Source organism: Mastacembelus armatus, chromosome 3, assembly GCF_900324485.2.
Source record: "Mastacembelus armatus chromosome 3, fMasArm1.2, whole genome shotgun sequence".
Classification (NCBI taxonomy): Eukaryota; Metazoa; Chordata; class Actinopteri; order Synbranchiformes; family Mastacembelidae; genus Mastacembelus; species Mastacembelus armatus.
In genome coordinates this window covers 6,724,575-6,751,100 of record NC_046635.1, presented here as the reverse complement: position 1 = coordinate 6,751,100, position 26,526 = coordinate 6,724,575, and the positions used below count along the sequence as shown (strand labels likewise).

General features: G+C 35.7%; 1 protein-coding gene across 4 annotated transcripts in view; it reads right to left on the bottom strand.

Annotated features, from left to right (window-relative positions):
- Positions 1 to 26,526, bottom strand: part of LOC113138094 (protein diaphanous homolog 3) — a 140,279-nt gene that overhangs the window by 108,983 nt on the left and 4,770 nt on the right. For 3 of the 4 annotated variants that reach the window (XM_026320237.1, XM_026320239.1, XM_026320240.1), the window contains exons 2-12: positions 24,441 to 24,473; positions 23,861 to 24,043; positions 22,270 to 22,374; positions 16,196 to 16,326; positions 7,764 to 7,838; positions 7,457 to 7,526; positions 5,143 to 5,279; positions 4,382 to 4,487; positions 2,605 to 2,715; positions 2,007 to 2,125; positions 1,624 to 1,740 (exon numbers count right to left, since the gene is read on the bottom strand). In XM_026320237.1, coding sequence (XP_026176022.1) covers positions 1,624 to 1,740; positions 2,007 to 2,125; positions 2,605 to 2,715; positions 4,382 to 4,487; positions 5,143 to 5,279; positions 7,457 to 7,526; positions 7,764 to 7,838; positions 16,196 to 16,326; positions 22,270 to 22,374; positions 23,861 to 24,043; positions 24,441 to 24,473 — 1,187 coding nt within the window. The remainder of the gene's footprint in view (positions 1 to 1,623; positions 1,741 to 2,006; positions 2,126 to 2,604; positions 2,716 to 4,381; positions 4,488 to 5,142; positions 5,280 to 7,456; positions 7,527 to 7,763; positions 7,839 to 16,195; positions 16,327 to 22,269; positions 22,375 to 23,860; positions 24,044 to 24,440; positions 24,474 to 26,526) is intronic. The other variant, XM_026320238.1, reaches the window with a different exon arrangement.

Below are 26,526 nucleotides of genomic sequence, written 5' to 3'. Positions count from 1 at the left end.
GGAGGCTTCACGCTGGGACTACTTACCATAAAAAGATGGTAAGTAGCCCCATCGTACTTACCATCTTTTGATGGTAAGAGGACACAAGAGGGGAAGATACTGTGATCTCAGTAAACAAATATACAGTATGTAATCCATAGAAAAATCTGGCAACATTTTTACTTAGAGCTCCAAAAAACATTCTAAATAAACAAGAGGAAATTTTTACTATAAAGAGGTAAGAGTTTGATGGAATCAATGACTAAAGACCAAAATATTAAAAATTAAGGGGAATAAGGCATGTTTGTTAGTCATGATGGTGGTGGTTCTTTCATTACTCTAATTTTACTCTGTAATTGAGACTGAAACTTAAAAGCAAAAAGTTATTGCCAGGCTCAGCCCCAATGCCCCAGTAATCGAATGCAGAATAAATTGGTAGAAATACATGCACATTTAAGTGTATCTATATATTCTTTTTGGTATTCAACCAATAAAAACTATAGGAAACCCCCATTTCATTAATATGTATTATTATTTTATTGATTCAACAGATTCTTAACTGTAACACACACATGGTCATGACAACTGATAGATTTAAATTACTACAGTAACAACCCAAGATGTTTTCAAAAGAAGAAAAAGCTGTAAAAAAAAAAAAAAAAAAAAAAAAAAAGCTAAATCAAATATCAACATATCAAATATCACATTTACCTGCTGTTACCAGCTTATTAAGTACATTAGTGTTAGTTGGTTAAAAACACCATCTCCAGCTGATTTTTAAATTATCTCAGCTGACAAGACCGCCCCTAAAGCTACATGTCCCACGAAAAATTTTTTAAAAAAAGGGAAAATCATTAGGGGTTAGGTTTAGGTTATCATTTTACATACACTAAGATATTATGGCTAGTGCATATTTACCAAAAATATTATTTTGCTGGTATTCAAGGACAGCACTGGAAAGGAAAATAGCACTGATAAAAAACCCCAATGTTAACATTTCAGAACCATTTCAAAGGAAGAAAATTAATCTGACAGACGAGAGCAGAGACACTTAAGGTGTCATTTATGGGTGGGAGAACTTAGGCAGAACTGCAAGTGATGCATTTATTATTCTATATAGATTAGAGCCCCATCTTTTGATTAAGCCAAGGTTTAACTAACACCCAACTGTGAGTGAACCAACATAAAATAAGCCTTTGAACAGTACCATTAATAGGAGATGAGAAATACTCCAGAGCCATGGATGCTATAGATGGCTTGAAGATGAAAGAGACAGCATTCTCTTTGTTAGCCAATGTCATTGAAAGGATTTAAGGCAGTAGGCATGAGACCTCCACAAACTTAAGCTTTGCACCAGCCTAAATCATTACCAATGTTCGTGAGATACTTAGACCTTTGCATTTGTGTGCATTTGACCAAACTATGGGATTAAAATGCATTATGTCAGTCATCATTACTATCACAGAGACAGTGCAGCAAAGAGCTTGTGCCTATAAAGAGCTAAGACTAATTAAAAGTCACAGGCATACAGGGTGATGCAAAGGGGAAATGAGGGAAAGACATACAGAGGTAAAAAATGTGACTCAGTATACTTTAGAGAATGATTGTTCTGTATGTATGTGTGTGTGTGGTGCTGATTTTTACCTGACCAAGTAGTCATTGCGTATAAGCATCAGGTGCTGCAGTATAGAAAGGAAATACGGCTCTGCACTACTGTCCTTCACCATGCTCTGAACAATACTGAAAACATCCCCCGCATCAGTGCAGAGAGTCAAGGACTCATACATAAACAGAAACATAACATTTTCACATAAACTGGAAGCCACTGAAATGGAAAAAAAAATAAATAAATAATGGAGTATTTTTATTTCACACTTTGTATTATGTAGCATCTTGCCAGGAATAGCTGACCTTTGCTAAATGCCATAAAACTTTCTATATATTAATATATTATATTAGCCACATTTACAAGAAACAGACACAGATGTTAAAGTTAATGTCCCTATTTACAACAATGACAAGGATATTCCAGCTCACTCTTGATATCTTCCAGCCTATGAGAGAATTCTATCATGTCTTCTTCTTTGTGCTCCTCAAACACTTTCAGCTGAATATCAAGGGCCTCATTCTTGATAGTTGTGAGTTGCTTCAGATGGATTAAGGTAAAAAAGGAACAAAAGGTAAAAAATAATTAAATGAGATATAGCAAAAATAAACCAGAGAGAAAGGTTTACTCTGAGATCACCACCAAAAGGGAAGCATCCAGCTCAAGTAAAGATGAGCAACTAATTCTAAATGCTATTATTCATCACGATATATATAGGCATGGAGACCTCTTTCTCATTTTAATTTATTTGTTTTCTTGGCAGCTACAGAAACATTGTTTACAACAGATAAACATGTTAGGTAGATGGCATAAAAGCTAGTAAGAAGATTATTAGCCCAGGCACTTTATTGGTTTCTGGGTGCTGGCACAGACAGAGGACGTGCAAACTCTCCTCTATGTTTCATAAATTATTTGCTGGAGCAAATCTACAATATTTCACTGAAGTGGACAACTCATTTAAATATTAATACAAGGTGAGTGTGAGTTTATATTATGTGTCTGTGTGTGGTTGTGCTTACCGGCAATATCTCTTTCAGGCCACAGCGCATAAATTCATTTCTGATGTGCAGCCTGAAGTCCAGCTCATCAGGAGATGTTACTAGTGCGTTGATGAGCTGCATGCATGCCACCTGCAACATGAAGGGTACACAAAACAAAAGGAGAGACAGAGAAGGAGAGAACAAAGATTGAGAGAGAGAACCAGAGAAAGAGATGACGGACTTCTTCCAGAAGCTGATGAAAAGCATTCCGGCATGCATTCTAAACGAGTTCTGTCCCTTGGAAGCAGAGGACCATAACTAATGCATGTCTATTTTCTCCAGTCACCAACCAGGGGGAATGATTTTAATATTAATGCAACAACTGCAGACCCATACACACAGAACTAACTAACAGTCAATTTAAGGGCAAACTCGCTCTTTTGGAAGCTGTTTTTCACTCCCCTCTGAGTTTGGTTTACTGCACAGGGACCGCTCCATCCTGTGACAGACAGAAAAATCAATTATTGATCAGTAAGGCAATCCACTCATGTGTGAAAAGAGGGCCTAGCCATTCTAGCACACTAAGAGATATTCAGATGTTTCAAGGTTCACTGTCAATTTGATAACACACTCTTATTTTTGTCATGGGTCTCAAGCTTAGCAATTACCTGTACTGAATGCATTATTTAACATTGTAATACCAGTAGGTAACAATACAAAATGTGACAAAACTTTTGTCTTAATGTGGCTGGGGTGGGATGGCAGTCAAGAAAAAAACTCAATCAACAAGAGTAAAGTAAAAAATTGTAAAATCAACATGAAATAAGATCAAAGCATTACATTAAAATTTGGTGGACATGAAAAGACAAAATGGAAGAGCACTACAACGTTTTACACAATTTTCATTAGTAAAAGATCTCAACATAAATGCTATACTGTAATTTGCAATTTGATATTAACTCACAAATGTGTATATCTTATATCTACATAAGCTGGAACTTTTCAAACATGTAAAGATGCTCAGACTTTCTGGTCTCTTTAATTCTGTTGGTCCCAAATGTCTCTATTCAACTTATTTTCTATATGTACATCATTTTATACACTAAAGAAAAGACACCATTCTCTACACCAAAGGCTGCCAGTGGATACTGTATAAATACAGTGAAGTAGGACTGAAAGCCCTTGGCCACACATCGCAATAGTTAGGATAACAGTATCTGTGCTTCAATTATGCATGGGCTTAAAAGGGATCTGTCCTGTGTATTAGAAGGTAGGGGAGTAATAGCAAAGCATCAATAAAAACACAACTAAGCCCTTATAAAACTTCAAGTACACAAGGTTATGTTTGTATAGTCACAGATGGGTTTTGTGTATTAAAAACCTCTACATGAAGGAAATTCCAGCTTCCAGTGACCTCTCAACCTTATGTATCAGCATCATATAACTGAAGTATACTGTACACAAAGAGGGATGATATATAGAATGCATAAAATGGACAATGAGGATGGACATATTATTTTGTCCACTTGTGTTGTAGGTTTCTGCATATAATAGATGTCCCTGTAACTTAAATGCTAGCAGTATCATCAGTAATAGAAAAAAAATGCAAAATACAGGTTGCTAACTGGTTGAATGAGATATTTACAATTCACATCTGTTTTGATTAATAAGTATATAACAAAAAATCTTGACCAAAACAAAAAAAAAAAAAAAAACTGAGGAGAGGTCTTGAACTGGTCAACTTCATTCCATGTCAGCTGAAAGAAATCAGAGGGCAACAACAGTGTCAGTGGTTGCACTGGTACTTTGCACTTACTTGTAACTGAACTGAGCGATCGCGAAGTCCTTGAACAATGGGACTGAACCTCTCGATGGCTCGCCATTCGCCTGCTGTTGTGATAGCCTCAAGGACCTTCTCCAAGCTAAATCAAAACATGCATGAGCAAAAAACATTGGGGAAGAAATGAACAAATATGATCATTTAAAGGGATTCTGACAGAAAATACATTTAATAACATTATTAAGCTTTCATAAGCCTATTCCACTAGAAATATTATTACACTAAAATTAATCACTACTATAGGTGGAACATCTGCTGCTAACTTTTTGTAAAAAATCAATTTCCAAACTAAAATTAAGTATCTATAACAAAGACGATTATGACAATACTGTCATTAAAAGTCACTCAGTTTTTCTGATTTCAATCCATGCTCTTACATTTTGACCAAACAAGAAAAGAAATTAGTTACACAGCTATGCCATACAATATACTGGCACCAGTATTGTCAAACGTTCTTTTAAGTGACACTGGCACACACAAAATGCATTACAGGCCAATCCTCCTTTTCTCCCCCAACTCTAGAAAATTGCAGAGAATTCACCCTTTTGAAATTTTCTGGCTCTTGTACCATGCATTACCAGGTACCACCGTAAGTTATGTGGAATAAGTAATAGTAGTTATGAGCTGGACCATGATTTGAAATACAATTTAAACTTGTTGTATTGTGAAGTCAAAAAATATTTTCTTTCAACATTAGGAAAACTCCAAGTGCTGACAGAATGAATGAAACAACATACGTGTTGTCTTCGCCCACAATGCAGATGGCTGACAGCAGCTTTACCACGTCGGTCATCATGGCAGATTGGGAGGGATCAATGGCTCTTGCCAGTAAAGCAAGGCTTTTCTCCTCCCCCAGGATTCGATCCAAGCCATACTGCCATTAACATAACACATGATTACCCAGATATTTGGTGATTCTGCTACAGTACAATGTCATCTGAAACAGTGAAACCAAATGATTAATTCCAGTTCAATATACAGCTTTTACCTGCACCCCAAATTAAGTCTGAATAATCCAATGTCAGAGTTTTAGTTCCATCTGCCATTTACATTACTATAGATGTGATGCCATTCAGGTCTGGCTGAGCACAATTTAATGTGAAGATAAACTTGGCCACCAGAAAATCTGTTCAATAAGATTACTAAATTGATTTAAATAATTGTGTTATGTATTGGCTCCTCCATCACTCTGAATTATTGAAGAAATATAGCAAATGGATGGATGGATGGATGGATGGATGGATGAATTCTGCTATGAGTTCTCCCCATGCTGTACACTGTCCAACACCATGATTATAACAAACAAAACTGTATTTGTGATTGTCAATGCAATGCTAGCATGTGATAACACCATAGCAGAACTGTAATTATTACTGTTTAGAGCAAATCAATTCAGTAATGTCTGACTTATAGGGGTACAAGTGAAAGGTGCTTTTTTTTCCCCTCACTTTGGTTGTCTGATTTGAAAAACAATTAAAAACTGCTTCTGAAGAACTTGTAACAATACTAAGCAATATAAGCACTTGAATATGTTCTGCTTGCTTGCTCAATACAGGTTGCATACGCTTGAAGAGGCAGTCAACTGGTACACACTTATCTGAATAGGTATATGCAGACAGCTAAAAAATATGCTCAGTATTACAGAAACAGAGTTTTGTCCAGTTATATTTCTGACTTTAGCTTGGTTCATGCATAAACCATTTGATCCATAACTTCACAAAACATACATCATTACATGAGCAAAACAATCAAACACTGCCCATGTATTTTGTCACGTACTGTATGTATAAACTACAGCTGTTTTGAAACATTCTGAGCAGTTGTCTTCATACCCAGCAGAACTATTCCACTGCCAATACCATTGTTTACACATATATAGCACAGTACAGTAAATAAACAGTGGAACCACTACATAGTATATGCATTTATAGTAGCTATGCAGCTTGGAGAACACTTAAGGAAATATGTTTTCTTCATTAAGTTACTCAAAGAGCAGTTTCCCAGTATCGTAAGTTTTAGTATTACGTTATTATGCCACTGGTGACAGACAATAGCAGATATGCAAGTGTGTGATACAGGATGGCACAAGAAGAAAAGGCTGCACTGACAGCTGGCAGAGAACACCTGTCTTCTTGGCATTGTGGGTACATCCCATCCCAAGATGCCTCTCTAGCCAGGGAAAGGTCTGGGCTGACAAAGAGGCCTACGGGTAAATGCTGGCGTCTGTCGCCTGTTGAGACGCAGGATTACATGAGACCTTACAGCACATTTTGTGCCAGAGCTGCTGTATATCTTTCTCCTCTGGGCCTTTGCTCTGTGTGGTGAGATCCCCCCACCCTCCCTTCTAAAACTACTCTGGAACTACTCTGGAACAATTGCACAAAAAGAGCAAAAGTTTGTGAAGAAGAGCAGTGTTTTTTACTAAATAAAAATAACAAAATGACATGTTTGCAACATCAAAAATTGCCAAGTTCACTGACAACATCTTGTACTTACAGGTAAAGTAAGAGGTAGACCAGCTTGTCTGAAGAAAGTTAATTAGCAAATACAAAGGCATGAGGTAAAAATTAGGTCTGTGAGAGATGCCTAACATTAGTTTCAGTATTTTTGTATTTCTTCATTTATTGCGCAACCCTTTGTTTTTTTGGCTTTATCTCTTTTGCTTCTATTTATTAAGTTAGCTTACTTAGATTTACTTAAGTTACCTAATTTTTGTCAAACTTTATGTCTGGCCTTTATGTCTGTTTCCCCAAAGTGTCTTGTGACTACTTCGGACCAAATACTCAAAAGAACTAAATCAGTACCCTGCATTCCTTAATAACATCAATGTCAATTGTTATGCCCACAGCCCCAAGAATATTAACCATGTTTATATGTTGTTTAAGTCTTTCCAAAATTCAAAAATAACAGAAAACACAAAAATACACTTATAACCCTAGTTTAGGCCCAACTGGATTAAAGTGATATGCCAATAGATAAATTACTGTACAGCCAAATTTAAGGAAGTTCATCAATAGGATTTGCCCATAGTATTATGTATTGATAAATTACCTTATTGTTCATGAAAGCTTTGAGACATTGGACAACTTTATGTTGGTTCTTTTTGTCAATCTTCTCTTGCCTAGGGACATGAGAAAAATGAGATGTGACTAAAAACATACACAAACATTTTCTGAAACAATGAAAGAACAACACTGAAGCAACACATGTAAACACCAGTCAGAAAAAAAATGCAAAAATGATGGAAAAAAAAAAACATTAACTTAATTAGCAATGATCATACAATTTCACAAATCATTGTTAGTTAGGCAAGAGTCTATAAAGAAGACAGATAATGTAAGTGACAGTGTAAACTTACTGTTTCTTGAATAGCAACTTCTCCAAAATGTCAAGCAGCAATCCAAGGCCCTCATGCCCAAAGATCTGTACCCAACTGAAATAGATATTAAATTGTTACCACAACAGTGTCAACACTGTCCTGCTCATCAATTACTATAAAAAGCTTCATGTCAGAAAAATATATGTAGCATTCAACAGCCTGTGCTGAGAAAGGCAGCAGTCAAGAAACAGGGGGAACAAAGCAAAACAATGAAAGGAAAATATGTACATCCATATATATATCTAAAGCTAGTTGTTTCTATATATACAATATTGTGTGGCCTGACCAAAAAGGACTTTTTAGTGACATATCGCTTTTTGAGTTTACAAATTTAATAAAAAGAAATTTCAAATTTTATTACATACACATAACTATTGTTGATAAAAACCTTTGAAATTGGGTTTAAAATAATTTTATAGCTGAAAAATGTCAGTTCTCTCTGATTAAAAAAAAAAAAAAAAAGTACATTTGTGCCACTGTTTTAAACATCCTCAAACACTGCTGCAGCAATTACATATTTGTACTTCTCGTAAATGTAGACAGTAAAATATATCTGCAATCAGCTATCATACATTGATGGCATATGCTGGAGATTCAAGGTTTTCTCCCAAGAATGATGATAGAAAATTGGACAAAGCAACCATGACATTTTAAAGAACAGAGAATTTTGAAGTGATTCAAATTAAACGTATACATAGGAACCAATAAACTGGGAGTTTAGGTATGCAAACTTTAGGTATGCAAAAAACAAAGACAGCATAAGCGAGCAGCTGCACCTCCCTCCCAACTGAACCTGAATAACATCTCTGAACATTAGCATTCAATGTTTGTACTGTTCTAATCAACAAGCTGCATGCCTCCCAGCATCAAATCTACACAAATTCTCAAGGTGACAACATAAAATGGGAAGCTGTTATCTGAATTTAATTTCTTGAAAAGGAATATGGGGTTGTAGAAAGATGTGTCCATGAGTTTGTCTGTCGTTACATTGTTGTGTCTGATAAAAAAAAATAAAAAATTTAAAAAGTGACAAATACCTTTTTTTTTTATTAAAAAAAAATCTATTAACTCTAACAGATAGCAGGTTTAACTTAGATCCAAACATTGCATATCCTGAATGCAATATTTCTATTGAACACAACAGAAAAACAAAATAGCTGCACTACTGACAATGTGAATGTGTTTGATTTGGATGCAGTGAGTCAACATAAAGGAAAAGAAATTGTAGTTGTTTGAAAGATAAAGGTAATTCAAAAAAACTGATTTGATGTACCAGACAGCACCCTGACTGGTACTGCAGCAGACAAGTTTGTAAAAGCAGCTGACTAACTTTGGTGCTTTCAATTATTTAACTCTATAGATTTAGCAAATTGGTGAGGTAAATTAAACAGAAACCCATGTAATGTTTCAAAACAATGCTTAAAAAGTGCAAATTTTCTAGTATACGGTAGGATGCATTAAACATATATACTGTGGTCATTTCATCAATTCATAGATGCTGTTAAATACTGCAGCTAGTACAGCTTGTTCACACACACAAACACTCTGATAATGGGAATCTGATCAGATGAGAGACTGTACAAGGGGTGAGGGGGAGGGGGAGGAGGGGGGCAGATTTGCTGCTCTTGCAGTATTTGAGCCAGCATGTTTTGAAAAATTATATAGAAAAGGGTAAGGTGTAAAATGAACATAAAACAGCATGTAATCATGATATACAGGGTTTTAATATAGGTTAAAAAAACAAACATTAAAAGAAGTGTGATCTTGAAATGACCCTGACATATTGATTTAGGCATACATGATAGTGGGTGTTTAATTTATCAAACAGACTATTTTTACCTGCCTTAACAAGTAGTCTAGTACAACGCATCACAGTGTATGACTATGTGAATATGTGACACAGTCAAGAAAATAAGGGAGGCTGACAAAAGCTGTCACAACATTTATAATGATGACAAGGAAGACTGCTGCCAAGGTTACTAAGGAATGAGCCCTCATGTCTGCAAAAAAAGGGGGAAAAAAAAAAAAATCAATTTAGCCTACACTTCTTACTGGGCCATGGCTCAGGATACACTGGATATAGAGTAGGCAAGGCGGGGGTCTTGGCAAAAGCTTCATTTAAATGCATAGCTCAGTGGTGACTGCAAGCTAGTTTTTCATCATCAGTAGGTGAGGCAGAGACCAAAGGAAAATAATCAGTTGATCTATAGCAGGAATTATTGCAAGGGAAACCAACAGGCCTCCACTCCCAGGGTCTGCTACAAATTTGAAAGTCATCTGCCATGAAACACTTGAGTGAAATGTAGAAGGGGATAATGGTTACATAAGTCAGCTCTGAAAGGCTTGTATTTAAGGACCTGGGAAATACAGAAGATCTCAGAGACTAATGAACCACAGTCTGACATCCTTCTGTAACATCTGAAGAAAGTTGCATCTTCAAAAGCAAGAACAATCAGGCTTAAGTAACACTTGTCAAGGCAGAAGGTCAGGGAGAGCTAAAACGAGGCAGACAACAAAAGCCACCAATGGAGGCATCTATGTTTAATAATGTCACCTGTCAATTAATAGTAAACTGTTCCTCGCAATCACAAGATTTGTCATTTTTTGATCTTGTTTTCATACAGTAATCTAGAAATGTACTCACTACAGTAATATGAATGTTACATGAAATGTATAAAAATGTGTTTTGTAAAGTGCCTTGAGATAATATGGTGCTATACAAATAAATAAATTGAAAACCGGAAACTAAAAGTGAAAAGATCCCATGTTGATGGCACTGCTGAATAAAATAAATAATTACGGCAAAATAATAATAAAACAGAAATATATATATATATATATATATAAATTTAAAAAAAAAAACACTACACATATATATTACCTGTTGTCATGCCGTTAAGTGGTCCATAACATATTGTCTGTCTGGACTCAAAGTTTTTTAAATTCTGTTTGCCAATCTAGCATGCTCTGGCGGCCCTTGGGTTTTATTAGTTCCTAACTGCACCCCTCCCACATCCCAAATGAGAAACTTCAATCACATTCTCTGCATGAATGTCCTCAGTGTTTGAAGCCGTGATGTGCAAACATTATCTGAAAACACTATTCACAGCATTTCTTTGCCAGAGAAACTAAAGCACCAATTTATGTCTGACTGCTACCTGTTAACATTGCTACTGTTACTGGTATTACTTATTTGGCATCATTCAGATAGGACACAGTACATAGATATACAGTGTCATAGGTTGCAATGGATGAGGTCCCTTTAATGTTTACAAATGACTGTACCTATTTTGCATTAATCAATCAGTATTGATTAAAAGAATAACTTCTGAGAGACAGTTAACACCAACATGCGTATGTGTTGCTCTCATCCACACCTTTTTTGATTGTCAGTGATGTAAGAAAATGACAACCATTTTAACCATTCATTCTGAAGTAATACATACTATAATCACACCTTAGTATCAACAAATGCAAAGCACAGCAATATTTGACTGTAGGCTTTCAACTCAGAAAGATACCAAGAAGAGTGCATTAAAAAAAAAAAAAAGTAAGGAAAACAAATTCATCACCCCATTGCCTGGGAAACAAAAACAGTCATAAATCACAGAGAAAAATGAGGCGCCTTATCTGGCTAACTTCACAGCTAAGGTAGCTTGACTTCGAACAGTCTCAGGAGAATGCCTCCAAGGTTCCCAGGAAAAGCTGCACAGTGTTGCACTTCGCTAAAGCAGTTATGAACCAGAAATAAAAAATTAACTTTAAGATGTTGCTCCAAGTATAGTAAGTTAACTGACTACAGGAGGACTCTCTGGAGACAGAGAGAAGGAGCCGGCTGAAATCACAGCAATGTTGGACATGAAATAGAAATGGAGGTAATTTCATTCTATAAGGACTGAAGGCATTACTCCAGCAGACTGCCACAAACAATAGCAATCATTGTAAAAAACTAAGCAAGATGTTTCTAAAATATCTGAATTTTGTTGTATGATCATTTTTAATGAATTCTTCCTGGAAAAAAAATAAATAAAAAAGCAGATACTACAGTTGCAACTGAACATTATAATTATCACTTAGAAACAAAGTAGTGCATCAAATGTTTGGGGTCACCTCAATTCTCCAGTTATTGAAATGTATGTAGTCTACTATAATGGCAATGTATTATGAAATTAAAGCATAATACAAGAAAACATATGGAAATTAAAACAACATTCTAACCCCAACACCAATTCGTAACCCTCAAAACCATTTGAAAATGTGAGGACCAGCCAAAATGTCCTCACAGTAATGGTGTCAAGCTGCTAACTCTCCATTTGTGGCCTGTTCTTCCTCCTGAGACAAATGTTATGCATTTATCCACAATTTCTGTTTTTACACAAAACAATGTTTAGTTTTGACTGACACTGTAAGAGGGGTATTATTTATTGAGTAAATATTTATTATTGAGCTTGTAGATTGCTGTGGTGTTGTACTAGAATTTCATTGAAATATGTTTCAATATTCTTCCCCTGTCTTGTTTGTAAATACATTTGGAAAAAAAAAACATTAGGAACTCTTCTAAACATTATTGTCCATCTCAACATCACTGCAAACTATAACCCCAGTTATAAACATATTCCGATATGAGACTGCCAATCAAAACTGAACCACCATCTTTGCAAAGTCAGAATTTATGGCTGAGCTGTTTGTATTAGATTGCATTAAAGTAGAGGTTTTTCTAATAACAGGTCTACTAAGTTCATTATTGAGTAAACAATTAAAAATGAAGAAAGGCATTTGTGTGTATATTTAGCACTTATGGCAATACTGTCAGTATGATCACTTTGGGGAACTGGCATCTTTATGTGCAGTACCTGAGTGGCAGGTGTATGAGGGGCAGGAACATGCAAGGCCATTAAAAAGTATAAGAAGAATGATAAACTTTATCCTACTTCTAGCAAAAGTGAATAGAATAAATCCAGGACCTGAAAGTCACTTGTAATATCAAAAACCAATTTCCACTTGTTTGTCAGATCCATTTATCAAATCCGTTTAATATAATTACATTCTGTAGCCTTGCTGGTCCTGTGGACTATTGTGATGGCCTCTCTTCGCAAAAAAAAAAAAAAAGGAGTTGGAAAACCTGAGGTGGGTACGGTATACAGGGGTCAGAGGAAAGCATCACAGAGTGGAACAGGAAGTACCACAATACCTCTGTCTGCGCCACCAGAAGGAACCTGATGAGGGAGCATATAGGTTTTTTCAGACAATACAAGCAGAATGCAGCCACCTGATTTTGGATAGAGTCAATGAGAGTTGTTGCTACTGTGGTGCCAAAAGAAGTGACAGTGATCAGCATCCAAAAACAGTGGCAGACAAAATACCTGCCAAATCAATTTCACAACTCAATAATGGCTCTATTTGACAGCTAGAGGGTATCGCTGCCAAAGCAAGTTATGTCATTACACATGTGCCTGACTGTTTATTTTATCAATGGTGATTTGATCAATATATTTTCCTCATAATATGTAATTTCCTTAATGATAATACTGTATTATCAGGGTGCTGGTTCCATAAACAGCAGTTTATATGCACAGTTGGTCTATTTTGTTTAGCACTCAATATTGTTACCATGATCAATTTCATCCTTTCATTCACAAAGCTCTAAAAAGTGATGATCAACATTTGCTTAAATGGATCAGTGGAATGTGCCTCCATTAATTTAGTCCCTCATATCACGAGTTAATATGATCCCCATATTGACCATCCTAAAAAAAAAAAAAAAAATCCCTTCTCACCCCTACAGGTGGTGTGTGTATGTCATCCTCAATCTATCTATATAAAATCATGGTTACTGTTAAAACATTAACACTTGAGTATGTTCTAATTGAAGTTGTGAAGCACTTTGGTACTTTACAGTGTTTGTATATTTTTGCTAATTTCATTGATACCAATCAAAAACAAAGTGAGGCTCACAGAGAAGTGGATTCATCGTGGTTAAAAGCTCTTAATACCAATTTTCTCTCGGCTGTCTTGGTCGAGCGGCAGTGCTCAAGAGGTTCTAGAAAACATAATGAAGTCTCTGTTCTTTTGGTCCTACATCCAGGTGCCGCCACTCATGCACTATTGTGTAAGTACGTGAGAGAGAGCAGTGGTGGGCAGAAGTGTTTTCAGATGCAGACTCAAAAAATGAGTCCGGCAGCAGGAAGACTTCATTAGCCACGAAAAGCTCAAAACCAATGAGATGAGAGGTTCCAGCTGTGTTAACAACGTATAAATAAACTGATTTTCATTCACTAATGCTGAATTGTTTAGAGACAAAGAAGGAAGAGATGTAGAGAAGAAAAAAAAAGAGGGCAGCCTTAGCAATTTAAACAGGAAAAGGAATGGATTCAAGAGCAAAAGTATTTTTTGTTAATACTGGGACATACAACAGTGATTATTATGTATGCCAATATGAAACGGTACAATATGTAAAAACAAATGACGTTTTAATATTAACTGCACAGCCAGTAATAAGATTAATGTACACAGATAACGGTCATGACTGTTGACTATAAACTGATTAAACATACACCTTTGGTAAAAGACAAAACTCCATTCTGACTGGTTGACATGTGTGTGTCTATTTGTGTCTTTTAATGAACAGTACCACTAGAAAGACAGAGTTTGTTCTGCCTGACTGGCAGGTGACAAAACTATTCAAGCAGCACTGTTACTGGACCATTGTCATAATGGTAACAATAGTATGACATGTACAACCATTCTACTGACAGGTTTCGACTGTCATGGAAAAAAAAAATCATAAACCCACAGTAACAGTTATGGAACAGTCGCAGCCAATTGAGAAAAGTCATTTTTATTGGTTAGAATTTTTAAACTCCTTTCATCTGACAGGAGTTCAGCTTCAAAACTAACCTTGCATATGAAAGGTTACTGATAACTGGCATAGACTATAGCCTCCAGTTCAAAAGAACACTAGTCGCTAACAGGAAAGATCAGAAATAAAATAGCCCCTAAAAAGTCAATAAGATGATGCAAGATCACAACCATCCTTAATCAAACATGAACAGAATGACAGAAGTAGAAAGATTTTGTGTAGTATAGAAAAGCAGTACTAGTACTGTGCAAAAAAACGACAAAACATCGATCATGAAAATGGCTCACTGTGATTAAAAGAAATCATATATCTGTGTGTGGCAATAGGAGGTGGACAAGTGTTTAAAAAAAAAAAAAAAAAAAAAAATCAGTGAAGACTAATATCTGAGTTTAGGTTTCTGACCGCCTCTGAAGTGGTTCTTGCAGACTATGTGATAATGGAAAACAAACTTGCTAATCCTCAATTACAGACAGAAAGTGCCCACAGCAACATTATAAATCTAAGAGACAGTGACAACCAAGACAAGACTGCTAGGGATTTGCCTGTCAGTGTGGCTTAGACAGAACCAAAGGAAACCCCAGCACTACCAGTGACAGAGTTAGATTTCTTTGACTACAAATATACCTCACTTCGATTAAACACTGACACAAAACTAGCCATCCTACCACAAACTTTATGGAACAGGATATACACCAGTGCATACTCCTTGAACAGTCTTAAATACAGAATTCCTAGTATTGTTGCATCTACAAATTTCACCAAAAGATTAATGATTGGTTGTTTTGAAGGTTTATAATTGGTTGTTTTGAATGTAATAAAGAATTGTAGAGAATTTAGGTTTTCCTGTACACAACACTGCTTTAAAGTGTGTATTTCACACAGCAACAAATCTACATTTGAAATGAAATGCAAACAAAAAGCCCTACTTAAGTGTTTCATTTCATTCATGTATTTATATGATTTACAAATGCACATACAGAGGGAGGGAGAAATTCATTACTTTAACTGAACGTGCATTATAGTAGGATGACATTTTATTAAGATAACCTGTGAAAACCTGGAACAATATATGTTAGAACAGTAGGATAGTGTTTGTTGTTTTTTGTTGGTTATTTGATTGAATTTAGTGTAATTACATTGCACTAACGTTGCTCAATAATGTGCCCATTACACAGTACTTTCAAACACTAGCCTGTACAATCAACACATACCGACAACTAAGCTAGCTGACAGCAGGAATATCTCTAAGTCTTGAATCCATTTTAAAACAATTATGTTTTGTTTAGGTTCATTGGATGTACAGAAATAGAGCTGGGGCTTGTGTGTTGTTAAGGAGTTGTATTGGTATATTTTAAAATTGTAAAACGGGAAAATTATGATATACACAAATATTTAATAAACATGTCATATGATGGTGACTAAATCCAAATGTTATTAAATCTGCAGTTGTTAACATATGTAACTGCAACAGCGATAATAACAATAATTGAACAAAAAAAAAAAAAAAAACAACAACAATGATGTCCTTTTCCACTGTAATCTTATACTGTACCTGACAGGGTTGCTGGTGAGGGACACTCGCAATGAGTCTAGACAAGCAAACAGACGTTCGTCCATCACCCCTGACTTCAGCTCTCCCAGGAATTCCTGGGGAGATATCTGATGACTGCTTCTCAAGCTACCCTGGAGGAAAGAGAGGACAAAGACATTTCTTTAGTGTTGCCAAAAAGTCAGAACAGCCAGTATACAGATAGAAAGATCCTATGTTAACTTTTAACAGCCAAATGCAAAAACAAATGTGCAAAAGCGCCCAAGGATTGTTTTTAGTACTGTAAATGTATTTAAGCCTAACCTAACTGAATAGATTTCATAATAAAGTCAGATAAATATTTTCATATTCCATTTCTTCCTCTTCATTAGAAATGTAGTTTGAATAAACTGGATGTAAAGAGCAGCACAAGAAAAATTTAGATATTTCTTCTGGCTGAGACAACTTGGGCTGAGTATTTGTCATTCATTTTGATGTTTAACAGACTGAAATGAAAAACAAAATCAATATCCTAAATAATAATAAAGAGAGGTGACATATAAAGTCATAGCATAACATATGGGGCATTTAATCACATTAGAAAAGATGGTAGAAAGACTCTTAAGGAAAGGCTGATGTTTGGGGTTTTTTCCAGTAACACATCTCTTATTTATTCACACATCTTTTAGAAAAGGGTTGGAAATCCTTCAACAGGCAGAGAAATTTTATAATGCATCACATCAATGAGAGTTTATTTGAGGTTCAAACTTTAATTGTACCACTAGCTCAAAAAGTAACTACATTCATTTATCATGGAATTATAGTGGATGCAAATCAGCATACCCACAAGCCATACAATTCATGTGCAGTTCTCTGGTACCACTGCTGTACCATTAAGTAACTTATAGATGTTTATTTACAGTTTCTCAAACACACAAATCAATAATAGTATAATACATTAATCTTGTATACTACAGTATTGCAGGTATATAGAGTAAATAAAATATAGCAACACTGCGTCAGCTACACATTAGAATATGGTAGAAGTCAGTGTCTTGGTAGATGTGTTAGAGTGATGCAAGTGTCTGTTCTACATTAAGCAGAACCTGACCTTGTAATTCAAGAGCCGTAAACTGGTAAACACTGAAAAAAATGCAATACCCTGCCAACTACTGTCCCTGGTGTGGTTGTAATGACAATATCCAAGTTAAACCATATAAAACTAGCAAAAATGATTCACCAGCCTTAAAAATATAAATAAGAATCTCTAAGCATCTTGCCAAACTGGCAAATGCACCTTTATATGGCTCCTTTGTAGGCTGGAAATACAATATTAAAAAAAAAAAAAAAAAAAAATCACTTAAAACAGAAGCTTTTTTCTAATTGGAAGGGTGATATAGAAGGAAAACAACAGTTTACCGAGTTTATCAAGCCAGCTGCACTAATGCCAAAATGTCAGATATTGTTTGGTATGTTTTTGATCAGAAATAAGCCACCACCAACTGGAATAAAATAATCCCTAACTCTTACAGGCTGCCAAAACAATGAAACTGCGCCCAGTCTCCCTCTCCCATGGCACCTCAAGCAATATATAATACTATCTTCAGTATAAGATAAAAAAAAAATTAGTTGTAAAGGTTTTGCTGAAGAAACCATATTTATCTTCAGCCATCAAAGAATGTGTGTTACAATTATCATAAGCACCTCTGCAGCCCTAGAAAGGGAAAGCGATATCTCATCCGAAGAAAGCAAAGAAGTTATGGCTTCAGCTTTAAGTCTACTGTAACATTATGTGACTACTAAATACTTTAGCTTGGTATCCAGTTTGAAGCTAAAAGGTGATTATATCCGATATGTGATCCACCCTCTAATGGACTCCACAGCTGGTTTACCCTAGTGATATCAGTACCATGAGACTTATCAGTGCATTCAGCTCCAAATCAAGTAGTAACCTTATGGATCCAGCATTCTTCAGTGACAACAACATTACCTTCTGGTGTTAACATCAATACGGTTCCATACAAATATCGTTGGTACGATTATAGTCTAAGGAATAGTCACAGTTTCATGATTATTACGACTATTATGCATTTATTATTTTTATTATATAAAATTACATGTACACATCCGGTGTTATTTATTGCTGCTTTTTGAAAAAGAAACAGTAATTGAATAATAGAGCACAAAATAATAAATATAAAAGTCCATCTCTCCCTCTGGAATGAAGGAAAGGTGACCTCTGCTCTGTAAACATCTGTCAGTAGTTCCCTTTTGAAAATAACCAAAGGAAATAGATCAAAAAATTATTTTGTTTTCAGTAACATTTACTCACCACAGATGGGAGGAAGCAATAAGATGTAACGTCAAATGTTCATTGACTGAAGGTCTTGAGAGGACTACATTCTGTCTTTCACAGACTAACATTACATGCCGCTTAGTTTACCTGCACATCTCCCCATCAAAAAAAAAGTAAGTATTTGCTTCCCCTCCCTTTTAGTCTTCTGTCCCAGTGCTCATCTTCTCCCATTGTGATAGACATGATGATGATGATAAGTCTATTTGTTTCTCAAGATCTCTTACATTCGTCAAAGAATACCGAGTACTGCTCATGGCAGCAACAGGTACTTTAGTCTGGCTATGTCCTTCTCTTTAAAAGAGCATTAGTGTCAGCCTGTTTGTCCACTGCAGGCATTACAGGAGCTGTGAACCCACTTCTGACCATGCACATTATTTGCTGCAGAAGCAGCACAGGAAGTGTCCTATGACCCTTCAGCTTCTTTATTTTACATTAACGTATTATATCCCAAAGACCACTAGACCAACAAGAGTGGTGCGGTCAACAACAGTGAGATTTGGTTAAATTTAACTTTGAAGCTATGCAACACTACTGTCACTAATTTTGAAAAGTCACTATACAGTATAATTCTGATATTTAAAGCAACACTACATAACTTTTGCTCATGGTTTCCCCCATCTGACCCGATCATGAAAGTTGCATAGTGCTGTTGCAGCCGATGTGAGCCCGCTCAGGCTGCAGCGGAGGTAGAATTCATAGCGTTGTTCTACCACTGAAATAATTTTAGAGACATTATTTTAAGGTTGAAAAACTGCATAGTGTTGCTTTAATTAAATAAGAATTAACTAATACTAACTGGTGACCTCAATATTTAGTAGTGATAGTCAATATTACTTCCAGTATTTCTTAATCCTCTATTTTCCTATACATTGTCCTTTCAGGAAAATGTACACTTGATTCCCTGTCTAGTGTTTTCTAATACTAGCTGATTAAAGATCTCTCAGGCTTGCTAGCCACTCATCCAGTGAAAGTCAGACATGAACTGAGCATGTGGTTCACATAAAAGTTTAAAAGTCAAATACTGTAGTATATCACTAAGATTGAGAACTTCCAGAAATGCCACTCCTCACTCATACACTGGAATATATCAATAAAACTGAGCTGAGATATTTATGAAAAAAATCTTTCTAAATGCTTTAAAGGCAACACTAACTAAAACAATTTCCTACACAGCAGGGGCACTGCAGACAAACAAGTAGTATTTCTCTGCAAGGCTAACTACCAAATTCAAAAGCCAGAACCACATTAGAGTATGTCAACAGAAGGAGTACATCAATTCAGGGCATAACATAAAAAGTTAATTGGCAATGCAGTCTTGCTGTTGACCAGGATGTGTCCAGAACCTTGTTTCCCTTTGAGTTATTTGGTGGGAAAGAAACTTTATCTGACTTACGTCAAAGGAATTTAAAAAAAGCTAACTGCAAAAGGGAAAAAAAGGCCCAAGATTATTAAAAACTTTCATATTGTCTTCAATTGTAATGATTAGGACTGGGTATCACTAGAAGCCAATCAAACTCAGAAATGTATCTTCTTTGTCAAATTCATACAAAACTATAACATGATACATCAATATTTCCTGCACAAATAAATAAAAAATAAAGAAGTAACAGACCTGCAACAGTCCAGCCTGATATTTGCAGACTGTTGGCTAGTCAGTTAACATCCTCAGTCCCATAAACTCTACCAAGTTTGCGTAGACTGTGAGCTCACACACAGCATGGGAATGTTGTGATTTAAGGGGTGAATAAGGCTGCGATCATCTACATTACTTTTTAACTTAGTGCATCAGATTCCACAAAGCAGGCTATATATTTCATACATCATATAACCCTAACTAAACCACTTAAAACAAGTAGTCACTACAGAAACCATTTAAATATAAAGACAAAGACTGATTTAAAAACAAATTCAAAGACTGATCTTGTGATTTAAAAAAAAAAAAAGAAAAAAAAAAAAGCTCCAGTCCTAGTAATAATGGCACATTTCAAAACACCAGTCTCATAAAATATGTCATTATTTGATCATAGTTTTGAGGGTGATTTAAGAATTAAAAGCCGAAAGTTAAATCCAATCTCCAGAGAACGTTACAACTACAGACGCAATGTATTAACTCTCTAATTACACACATGACAGAAATACCATCTGTCAACATGGTTATTTTTACAACTTATGTAGCTTATGTAGCATTTGATAAAATTAATGTTGTGAATGATTTCAATTTGTTGTGTTTTAACCAGTGTCCACATTTACTTTATCACTGCAGTTAAACAAATTCAGGAACATAAACAGGCAGGCCCCTATGATAAGTACAGATGGACAGCTTAAGGCAACTTTGAGGCAGTCTGGTCATAGCAAATACAATAAATGCAACACTTCTTTGTGAGACGGTGTCAGCTGATTAACCAGAAAGCCTTTAAAAAACAAAATATGTAGAGGAGGATCTAAGCTCCATACACAGCAGTACTTGGTTATTTCAACACTGTTCAATATCTGATACAGTTTATATAAGTTAGTTAGGTTGCACTGTCTGAGATTGGTTATTCTCAAGCTTGTGTTTATATGAAATCAATAAAAACACCCCAGGTAGGCTCTGCTTCTATTATTATTCAAACTGTGCCGTTCACAGATTGAACCCATATTAACTATGAACACACTCTGCGGTAGATATTTAATGGAGTATCACCTGAAAATTGTGCTCTTTCAATATGATTCTATTATTAAGGGCCAGAAAAATCAATGTAAAGCATGACCTTTTTTGGTCCTGGAGAAGACTGCGCACAGTTACTATTGCTTTGGAGAATTAATCATTTTCCTCTGAACACTGACAGTTTTACCACCTTTTATCAAGCTCTGTCTGTCTGCTCTGAGATAGAGTAAAGGAAAAGCTCATTGCTGAAACTTTCTGAAGGAGGACCAATCAACCATAGCAAACTTCTATACACAAAATCTAATTAATTATCTTCCAGCATTCAAATATGTCATTGAGAATGAATACCAAATCTCACCCATTTGTGCTGTGACGCACTATTACTCGCAATCATCAACAGTTTATGTTGTGATGCACTACCATGCAAAAGCAACATAAATTAAAGCTGAAAATCCATTCTGATTACCTTTTAGGACAGGGTGCCCAAAAACACAGAGAGAGAATAAGAGGGAAAAGCAGACAGAAAGTGAGGAGGAGTGAGAAGGAAAAGATTAGCTACGTATGTACCAAGACAGCAGGCGTTCCATTGGGTTTATCTGAATATTGGTGGGTGGGCTCTATCCTTCCACAACGCAAGCAGATCCTCACTAATTTGACGGCCGGGAAATTTTGTAAATCCTCAATACAGTATTTGTGTATCTGTTGATGTGTCCCAGTGCATGTGCCTGCGACTACAGAACTATATCTACCAGAGACAGAGATTGCAAGTTAAATAAGACCGCACTGACTTGTAAACCAATATATCCTGTTATAATATTGAATAATTAAATTCAGTCCCCCCCCCATGCGTCTGTCAGGTTTGGTCCCTTGTGATAAATAATTTTTCAATAAAATAAATAAATAAATAAAACAAAAAATTAAACATAAAACTAAAAACTGTGCTTAAGGTACAAGCACAATCATATTGTCTTTAAAATTTGACATTAAAACACATTTTAAATTTGAGATCATTTTTGCAACTATAAATTTAGGCAGCAAAGAAAGTAAAGCAGCAAAGTAAAGCAGCAAAGTACAGCAAAGTTTAAAAATACTTACAGTTTTAGATGCTGTAAAAACATACTGGATGACCATTTCTCTCTTTGTGTTGAGGTCCTTCTCTCTCAAAGGCGTCTTTTTTTCTTCATTCAAGTTCATATCCTCCTGAAAAAAAAAAGGAACACAGAAAAGAATCTTAAATATTCAGTCTGGAAAATACTGATCTTACCTCATCTTTATATGTAGAATGTCATGACAGAAAAAAGGAAGCCCTAACGGCCTTGAAAATGCTAATAGTGAGAGGAAATCTTTATAAAGTTCTCAAACTGAACACAACAAAGTAAAAAAGGACATTGAGAGGATGTTACTGAAAAACTAAATGTCTATTATTAGATCCATTACCCAGATGGCAGCTTTTCATATTTGTTTTTATTTTATTTTAAACACTTGGCCTTTTTTATTATTTCCTTGTGTTTGTACATGACAACATTCCCAAACTAGCACATATTTAAAAGACAGCTCATGTCTTCATTATATTCAGTGTTTCAGCCTAAAATCTTTACCCATATCTTTACCACCCTGTGGTTGTCCTTGTATCAGATGTAAAGATGACAAGATAAATTAATGGAAAAACCAATGTGAAGTGTCTTAGTGGGGTGTTGGGCCATCATGTGCTGCCAAAACAGCTTTAATGCACCTTGGTATTGATTCTACAAGTCTCTGGACTGTGCTGGAAGGATGAACACCGTTCTTCCAAACTCAGTCCCTCATGTGTCTTGACTGATGATGGAGGAGAGCACTCTCAAATAGGTCAGTCAGAAATCCCCCATAGGTGTTCAACTGATTGAGATCTAGTCACCAAAGGCCCCAGCGCATAATTCACATAATTTTCATACTGATCAAACCATCCAGTGTCCCATCATGCCCTGAATGGCTCACTGTTATCCTGGGAGAGATCACTACCATCAGGATAGAAATGTTTCATCACAGGATAAAGGTGATCACTCAGAACTCACTATTGACTTGCAGTGACTAGACTTGCAAACTTTGCATGTTTTTCTTAACTGACAGTTGAACACATCAATAATTAATTATTGACTGATCATTAAGTTATTGTACCTCTTAAAGGTATGTCATTGCCCGGCTCAATGTAGTTTAGGAGCTCACAAAAGCCCACACCATCCACATTTATAGGCATCATGTCCTTTTCAATCACACAGCAAAGTTTCTGAGTTATTACATCTGCACATACATTGTTAGAGTTTCTCCTGACACTCCTTATACTTTGTTTGATAGGACAGAGTTTCACCTTCAAGTTTTCAGGTGATACAGCACTGACATGGTACTCAAGTATATTTCAATAGATTCATCTCTCCATTTCCTATGGGCAGCTTCTTCCCCTGTTTATCTCATCTTTAATTTGTCAGAACTATAGGTTTCCCCTAGCAGTGACTCTTCCCTCTACAAGGGCACATGAACCCAAATCATGCCAGCAAAATGTCCCCACAGCATAACAAAGCCACTGGATCCCCTCAATGTAGAGGTCAAGCATTCACTCGTCTGTATGTTTTCCATGTCAAGTTGCCTTATTATGGTTACTGTATATATTATTTTAAGATTTTATTGATATTACAATGACAAATCAACGTACCATCATCTTTTCAAAGAGAGCCAGGATCTCTTTTTCCGAGGTGATCCGTGATGAAAGTTCCTCAAACTGGTGTGAGGTGGATGATGAAGAAATAGACCAATCGTTGCTATTATGTTTAGAGAGCGATAAGGGTAGCCGCTCCTTTTTACTACCCGGAATCCGAATACTGGCAAATCTGTCCAACTGTATGGGGAGAAAAAAAATAAACATATTTTAAATAGGAAAAAATTGACAAGAACTTTGCTAAAATTAGATACTTAAAAGAAGAGTTCAAATATTTTGATATTTAATACTCAGAATTGAATAGAAGAAACGCCTATTAATGAGAAAGAACCATGCCATTAGTGTAAACAGTGTAAAGAAAGCACATAGACATCAGTTTAGCACTTAGAAAACTGCTATCTACACAATGTAGATTAAACAAAGACATTAGCTGGTTAGAGAAACAGTGATGTGAGGAAATCTAGTGTCTTGTGTTATTGCCACTCAGAATAAACAGATTAGATGACTTCAGAGAACAGACAGATGTAGATGCTGCACAGATAAACAACAAAAAGCACAGCAATTTCTAAAATCTTACCACATCATCTGTGATGTTTCTAAAGGGTAGGTGCTACAGGTAGGAAACAAAAAATAAATAAAAAAAAAAAAAAAAAAATCAGGATACATACAGCAAGTGCATTGAATAAATAAAAATAAAAAAATCCTGAAAGCAGTCTGCAGCAAATATGTACGTACTATTTACAAATCAACATCTTCAACTGTTAACATAGCAAAATATTTTGGTTCTATACATTTTGCATTAGAAAATTCATGAGTGCAATGAGAGGTGTTCATTTTCTGGTGCATTAGGGGAGAACGATGTGGTACAGGCAGAAAGAAAGTTGAATGTTGCTGTTTTGTCTCCAGTCCATTACACTTATTTTGAAATTCAAAAGTGACTGGCTAGGAATAACTGCAATACCAAATCATCAGTGCTGTAAAACAGTAGTGAGATGCCACTTTCTACAGATGTGTATATTTATCTAAGAGCAGTTTAATAGGCCTGAAATCTGGGAACTGTAGTGGTTAAGTCATACTTAACCTTTAAACTACCATGAATAGCTAAACCTGCTGTTATGTTAAGGCATACAGTGGCTTTGATCCAAAGGTATTATTGAACCTGATGAATGAAGCACGAGCTACTGCACATTTCTCTGGAGCCTGTACAATGATCACCAAGCAGAATGGCTGACTGTCAATTTTTTCAAACAAAAAGAAAGTCCTTTTGGTGTCCTACTTTGCAGTTTAATTAGACCTAAGTTTAAATTTCTAAACCCAAGTTTCATGGACACTGACATCATTAGACACTAGTCCTTTTAAACAAGAACTGCTGCTGAAAAATAGCTGCTATAACAAGCCCGGTCTGCAAATTATAACAGATCCATTTGTGCAGCAGAAGGGCTTGGCATTTGGTCTGTTGTTATCTGAACACACCAGCTACCTCAGTGCCTGCTGAGGAACTTTGTCTGCTTTTTCAGTCGTACCAGATTTTTTGTTTGTTTTTCTGTAGACTTGCTGAAAGCTGTCATCTGTACTTCAAACAGGTGTACCAAAGTCAAAATGCCAAAGGAATAATCCTAATAAGAATTTAAAATGTCATCACAAATTCAGACAACAAAAAAGTTGTCATAATGAAATGCTGCATGAAAAACTGGCATAGAAAAATTAAGTCTCCCTCAACCATACAGATCCTCTGAGAAATAAATCAATACACACCAGTGTTTAATGAATATAAAATCGCCTGAACTAAAATATGTCAGCCTGTCAATGAGCCATCCCCCTAATGAGTGTTCCAACATTAACATCATACTTTTTTTTTTTCCCTAAATGTCCTAGAAAAGAAACAGACTGAAAGTTGACTTAGGAAAGTAATAATGAAATAACCCATGGTACTGTATATATACACTGTAGGAATTATTCTGTCTCTACTAATAAGATAGGCAATTGATCAAAGTAATTGGACACAAAAGTCAAACTTTTACCTCACATTGCCAACATCTTGATAAACTATGCCAGGGTAGACACAAAAGAAACAAAACTAATCAAAAAGAACCCCACCAATTAGACATTAATGAAGAGGTCAAATCCCCTCATTAACTAGAAAATGGTCAAAATTAAATAGTTAAGAAAACATGAAGTATCGTATTTTCCAGGCTATAAGTTCCACCAGAATATAAGTTGCTTTTAGCAAAAACAGTCTTATTAAAGAGAAAAAAAAAACATATATAAGTCACATTTCTAATTATACTAATTGTAGTCTAAATTAGGCTATGAAGAACGTAAGCTAGGCATAACAACAAGCAGAAGTACATTACAAAATTCATTCATCCATGTCTCAAATAACGTTAAACAACCCCGCCAACGTTGTAGTATTAAAGCACTATCCAAAATGATGGATTTAGGACTGAGAAATAAGAAACAACCTTTCCACATGTTTTGTCTCTCAACAACTTAAATCCCACTTGTTCATTTCTGCTAGTGCAACATCTCAGGAAGGACATCCTGAACAGTGTGATTAAATGCAGCGGTGGCATATTCCTTGTGCTGGAACACAAAAAATCCATATATGAACTGATTGAAGAGCCACTATACCAGAGTCTCACTCACACAATTGTTGCATCTGA